We start from the raw sequence: 6798 nt of genomic DNA, 5'->3' as shown, positions 1-6798 counted from the left end.
TTGACATTTTCTCAAGATCAACATGTGTTTTGTTGCTTCGTTTTGAATGCATGGCTATATGTGGTGTTTGTTGTTGCTGTATTATTATATTGATGTTTGGCTGTTTGCAAAATTCTTGTTTTGTTATTGTTGCTATCTTTGTGGTGTCTTGTTGTCTTCATTCTGTAAAATTTTATCACTTTATAGGTTTCAAAACATGTCGCCAAAAACAAGTACTGTAGTTGAAAATGAACCAGCTGGCTAACACCGGCACATTTACAAAAATGTTGATTGAATGTATGTTGTCCTTATAAATAAGTAAATGAAATGAAATTAAGACCAAAACAGTCAAATCAACAATACACTGTGATTTATTGTCTGTCAGTCATTTTTTTAAAGAAGTAACACTGAAATTGAGTTACTTAAATTTAAACAAAAGCCAGTAACATATTGCAGAAAAAGCCAAAAATGTGTGCAGAGAGCTGAAATGACGATGCTGGAAAACAGCAGAAACATGTTACCAGAATCGGTCAGCATTTGGAATCACTTCAAACTCAGCAGATGTAAATCATTTTTCAAAATCAAAATGTGAAAGGTGAATCTCTTTTTAATGTTAATCCCAGCGTTGCGATCTGAGACTTGGATCAAACAATGCAAAAAAAAAAAAAAAAAAACTTGCTTCTTGTAAATATGTTTCTACATTAGCAGCAGCAAAAACGTTCAGCAGCTCTAATAAGAATAAACTTATCTTTTCTGTGCAGAGCGTCAGACAAATCATCCAAAACTTGGACGATTTGCGAGTAACACAAACAGTTATTATCTATTAACACAAACAGCCTTGACAAAGAGGTGACTGAACTACTGTTATGGAATAATGAGTTTTGTCACGGTTAATTAAGATATGATAATATTTCTTCAGTGAGGGTGGAGCTCCTTTATGGTTTTGGTGTGTTCTGCATTCGCATTCGCCTCCTGGCTAAGGCTTCCTGTTTCTTCCTCTCAATCTCGGCTGCAGAGCATTTCCCCGTCATCTGGCTTGTGACAAAAACTGGAAAGAAGGAAAGTGAGAAAAGTGAATGGAAAAATTGAATAAGGTTTGCTAGGAAATACTGAGACTTGAGGAGAAAAAAGGAAATCGGCTCTAAATCAGAACCTGTGTGTTGTTGCTATGATCTTGAATGACTGAGTTTTAATTTGTTAACATAAAAATGTTGCTTCTATAACTAGGAACAGTGGGTGCCCATGGTGAAGCTCATTTGGAAGTACAGAAACCCATCCCTCCATGTCCAGAAAAAAAAAAAAAATCAGTCTGTAATTCATTGAAAATGAAGCTTCCTGAGGTTTGGACTCTTGACAGCATCGCAAATTAAAGCCATGGCGCTGTGTTTACTTGCTTTGGGGGGAGAATTGTTCATGTGCACATGCACTGAACTGTCAATGATTATAGGAACAACATGTGACATCTGTTTTACTTGTGAGTTTTCACTTCAATATCCAGTTTTACAGCATGGTACTGAGGACAGTAGATGCAATAGATGAACTACAAAGACGCACTGAGTTAACCAAAATAACCATTTACCATAAAGAATAAAAGCACTGACCTTTGACCCGATGAGAACTCCTTTAGTTATTATAGTACGTGTCCTAACAGCAAGCGAACGTCCAACTATCACGTCGCATTGCATAACGTCAGACACTCCCAGTCTACATTAAATCCGTTAAATATGACGTTCTGTTGCGTCAACCAATCAGCTGTAAGATCAGATTGGAGACATAATGACTCAATTGAAATATGGGTGAATACTTCCTATCCTACGTTTGTACTTTTTAAACAGAAGACACATGTTTGATATTGTGAAATTTAGATTCTTTACCAGAAATGACGTACAATATAGCCAACAGCAACTTCACTAGAAACTTGCAGCTCCCTGGAGGTCTCCCTCCCGCCAGCTGCTACCTTATTTTGTGGTGAAATGACCAGTGAAATCAATTAAATGAATCAGCTCTTTCTCATCTCGCAGTTCAACACAAGTGATAGGAATTTTATACACAGGGCATCCGACAAAAGCTCAGCTCAAAACGGCGGCCGTGTTGCGCAGCCCTGCGTTGCTCGTGGCCAGTTAGGACATTCGAATAGAATACAAAGCAAACGTGTCACATTCGGTTAGGACACAGTTTTGCAATCCAGTGTCCAGCAGTTTATATTATTAGTTGACATTTAAACTAAGCTACATTATCCTCTCATATATTTGCATGCTCTAATACACACAGCTTACCTTTGCTCCTTATAACTGCTGAGTCAGATACAGTTCTCTTGAAGGCCGTGTGATGGGACTTGGAGTTCTGTGGTGTCTTGGCTGTCACCGTATGAGGCTTCACATCCGCATGAGTGCTCACAGCCTGGAAAGTTCCAGAGGAATCCCTACACATGCTAAATGTGCCTAGACTCACGCGGCTTCCTGGGAGACTCTGAGACATCCGCGATTTGCTGTTGGCACCTTTCATGGGAACGTTCCATCCCTGGTAGTTCACGGTTTCACAGCTAGTCCCTGGTAATGAGTTAGAACGAACAAAAGTGCAAGGTGACTGTCTGTTAGCACTGGCACCGGCGCTCGTGGACCAGGCCGTGTCAATTGGCAAAGGCACAGTGGTTTTCCGCTGTCTGTCTACAGCAATATCTTGTTTTTCTTGGCAGGTGTCGGGGCTCACTTGCAATGGCTGACTGTTGGAGATCCTCTCCATGCTGTCACATACCTGGTAGAGCAGCGCGTCATCGTCCCCATCATCCCATAAGCTGTCTGAAATGTCTTTTACAGAGTCTGCAGCAACACAAGCCCCCCTCTGATCATTAGTCATTTTGTCAGGTTGAGGGGTAGGCAGTGTTTTTGTGGTAGCAGATTTTTGCTCAGACATCTGTGATTTAGGTTGTATAACAGTGAAGTTGGACTTGGAGACCTCTTTGGCAGCAGTCTTAGGCTGGAAGTGAGGGTTGGGCTCTAACTTGAAAGTGCTTCGGTTGGTAGTCTTTGGTTTGGGACACAATTCCTGGAGGCCACTGTAGCTTGGCTTGGAGTGCAGGTTTGAAACTTGATGTGAAGAGTTTATACTTGCAGTTGGCTTGCAAACGGAGATGCACTGTGTAGTGTTGGTGTGCTGTTGCTGGTCAGGATTCCGGGTCATTGCCAGCACAAAAGAGTCATTAAGTAGGTCGTCATTCTCCCAGTCGTCATCAAAGTCATCACAATTGCTCGCGCTAAAACCACAAGATCCTTCAGTAGGATGTGCAGCTGAGCCAGACTTGTCAGCTGACTTGACCTCTAATCGTCGGGGTTCAGCTACAGTTAAAGTCACAGGCTGGCCTTTTATTTCCTGCGAACAGGCTGACGTTGAGGAGCCCTGGCTTAGCCGGCCGCTGATTCTTTGAGTGGAGCTGTCAAACAGAGCGTGCAGCTCTGCCTCCACCTGATCCGAGGAGGACGGACATGTTAGGTTCTTCACCTTGCTCGGGAATGATGTCTCTGTCAGTTTTGTGTTGGAACTGGTCACGTATTCACTGAGATTATTGTTAACAGTGTTCAGCTGTTCGGAAGTCTCTTTGTCTTGCTGCATGTTCTCATCGAACTGCCTGGCCAGTTTCATGAGGTCTTCCACGTTGCTCTGCCTGCAGAGAGGAAAAAGTAAACAAGGAAATAATCAAAAACAGAGAAAAGAACAGGAGAATTCACTTCTAATTAAAAAAAATTAAATGCTATAAGTAAAACAGAGGTATAAAGCTTGCATATACTGTTTGTTAATGTGGGGAATAAAACCACATCTGGGTCAATATATTGATTACGCACCGAGAGGACTTCTTCCTGACTCTCGGCTTTGGAATCTCTGGTGTGCACGGGACGGCGCTGTCACCGATCCACTGCAGCAGAGGGGATTCAGTCCCTGTCGGCTTCACATCCTGTGTAAGACAAAAGCACAAAGTTGAATCATTTAATTAAAAGATATGTACTGTACAAGCCTAAAACCTACATTATGTATAGCACATAAGAGACAACACTGCTTCTTTATCAGTTTTACAAATATTTTAATTCAACATGGCGTTTAATGTTTCAGAGGAAGCTGAAGAGACAACTGACCTTTGGAGCAATGCGGTTGACAATATCTGCTATTTCCACAACTTTGGTGTTCCTGTGCCCTAAAAAACAAATAACAACAATGTTATACTACTACCAGAAAATGATTAAACATGAGAAAAAAGAGAACAGGTGATGAGATCTCTGTGTCGAGTATCAGTGTTTACCTGCGGTCCCTTGAGTGGGAGATGTAGGATCCCAGAAAATGTCTTGTGAGGCTTCCACATCACCCGGAGAATCACCATTATTCAAACCAGGGTATCTGCTGCAGCCTCGGCGCTGAGGGCTCTGCAAATCTGTGCAAGTCAAACAGAAGATTGGTATTATGTCAGTGAAATGAAGAGAGCCAGCCACGGTCAGTTTGCTTTGGCTACATTTGTTTGAGTACATATGACTAAAGATTATACATGATGTTACTAGTGTAAATACTAGTGTGCTGTAAATTGTGTTTCTGGTGTTTTTCTACTGACTGACATGTAAGAGAAACACTGTAATTTTTTGGCATGACACTGGTCAAATGAAAAGCTTCTGGTAATCATCACAAGACATCAGTTTCTGGCAGCTTCAGTACACAAATGAGGGCCAAATTTAATTAGTTAGCTAAAAAGTCCTGCAAAGTCATATCCTGCCATCAAAGAGCAGATCAAAGAGCATCAACGTTATGTAAGCCAAACTGCATCACAAATTAGGGCTGCAACCAACAATTATTTTTTATTATCAATTAATCTGAATGGATCCTTTTCACGATAAACAAACAATCGTTTGGTTTATAAAACATCAGAAAATCACAGCGCATCCCAAAATATGAAATTTACTGTGACATAAGACCAAAAAAAGCAACTAATTCTCATAATTGAGAGCTTTTAACCAGCAAATTTAGTACATTTTTCCTTGAAAAAGTACTTCAATGATTATATATTATTCAAGGACAGGTTCACAGTTTTTCAAATCTTTCTTATAACAACAGTCAGGTGCCCAAATGAACATTGTAATAGGTTTTTCTTTCCATAATCGTTCCTCATGTTCTTACTGACCATTAAAAAAATCCCTTCATAATGTATTACAGTGTAACGGGGGCCAAAATCTACAAACCTCCTTCTGTGCAAAAATGTATTTAAAGGTTTATTTGAAGTTAATATGAAGCTTCAGTCGTCCAAATGAGTCAGATCTAGCAGATATTTCTCGACATTCCAGTCTTTTTACTGTACTTCCACCACAGCTCGACAGAGAAACACTGTCCAAGGAAACACAAAGAGGGAATTTGACGCTAACAAGACTGTAAATGTGGCAGATATCCACTTGATATGACTAACTCAGACTGCTGAAGTCTCATATAAACTTCAGACAAACTTTTAAATACATTTTTGCACTAAATAACTGTGTGGAAACGTTGTGGATTTTGGCCTCCATCACTTACGTTGAAAACATATTTTAAGGGGAACTTTTAATAGCCAGTATGAACAGGAGGAATGATTACAGGAAAACCTCTTTCAGTGTTTATATGGGCACCTGACTGTTGCTTTAAAAGAGACTTGAAAAAATTGCATTTTCACTCAAAAGCTAACCCTTTTCTCAACATTTATGCTTATTTACGTCTTTCTGACAACATCATGTGGTTTCCTACAGTGCTTTGAGGTTTGTACTGTACAGTTAGATAGATTAAGGTCAGCCAACTTGTTGTCACTATCACAGGTGGCCTCTACTTCCTCAGACAGGAAGGCCCAAATGTTTACAAGCCACCAGTTTATCCTGTTTTGAATGAACCGTCTGGAGAAGCAGCAGCAGATCGTTCCTTATTTTAACTGATCTGCATCCTCACCTTTGCACATGACTGATGTTGTTGTTGTGTCACACGCCTGCTTTCCCGTTTTGTTGTCTTGTGTTTTGTTGCGACAGAGTTTGGAAACAGTCCTCCAGTGTTCAGTGAAGTCAGCAGCTCGCGTCCTCCTCTCCGACATGCTTCACCGACCGGATAACAGCTTCGTTGAGGCGCGACGGCTCGCAACGTGGCGACCGACACGTTTACATTTACAGTCTGTTCGTGTTTTCGCAAAAAAAAAACGTTTGTTGTGTTTTTGCATTTCGTTCATTCATTCGGGGAAAGCCTCCATGTTTGATGCTGACGTCAGCGAACTACGGATGCCTGCAAGGTTTTGTCGCAGACAGATTTCCAGAGGCAAACGTGTTGGACTTGTGAGATGTGTACGAGAATAAGTGTGTCACAATGTGTTTTCAACATTTAATCAGTGGTTCAATGTAACTAAGTACACTTACTCAAATACTGTATTTAAGTACATTTTCGAGGTACTTGTACTTTACATGAGCATTTCCATTTCAGTGTTACTTTGTACTTCTACTCAACTACATTTCAGAGGGAAATACTGTAGTTTTTAGTCCACTACATTTATTTGCCACTTATTGTTTCTAGTTACTTTTCAGATTTAAATTTTACATTTGCTCTTTTCTTCGTATTTAAATTTGTTATACACTTTAACCTTCATTAGTGTATGAAGGGTGCTATAAATAAAGTGTGCTATTATGGTTCTTATTAATATTAATTAAAAAAAAACATGTGCTTCTCTTATATAATATGATGCAGTACTATTACTATGAATCCACCCAAAACATCTAAAATTGGCATATTGATGAACTACAACATTGTAAAAAACAAACAATATAATATACTATAATGATA

At 39.9% G+C, this 6798-nt stretch overlaps 1 protein-coding gene across 1 annotated transcript; it reads right to left on the bottom strand.

Annotated features, from left to right (window-relative positions):
- Positions 1-332: 332 nt before the first annotated feature.
- On the bottom strand, positions 333-6257 carry LOC137197380 (ewing's tumor-associated antigen 1-like). The gene is made up of 6 exons (XM_067610753.1): positions 5923-6257; positions 4271-4399; positions 4107-4165; positions 3819-3928; positions 2256-3640; positions 333-1027 (listed from the first exon to the last, which is right to left on the bottom strand). The coding sequence occupies exons 1-6, from the start codon at positions 6059-6061 to the stop codon at positions 915-917; spliced, it is 1935 nt and encodes a 644-aa protein (XP_067466854.1). The 5' UTR covers positions 6062-6257; the 3' UTR covers positions 333-914.
- Positions 6258-6798: the final 541 nt, after the last annotated feature.

This window comes from Thunnus thynnus, chromosome 14 (genome assembly GCF_963924715.1).
Source record: "Thunnus thynnus chromosome 14, fThuThy2.1, whole genome shotgun sequence".
In the NCBI taxonomy this organism is placed as follows: Eukaryota; Metazoa; Chordata; class Actinopteri; order Scombriformes; family Scombridae; genus Thunnus; species Thunnus thynnus.
Note: the sequence above shows the minus strand (reverse complement) of the source record. Positions and strands in the feature narration are given on the sequence as shown.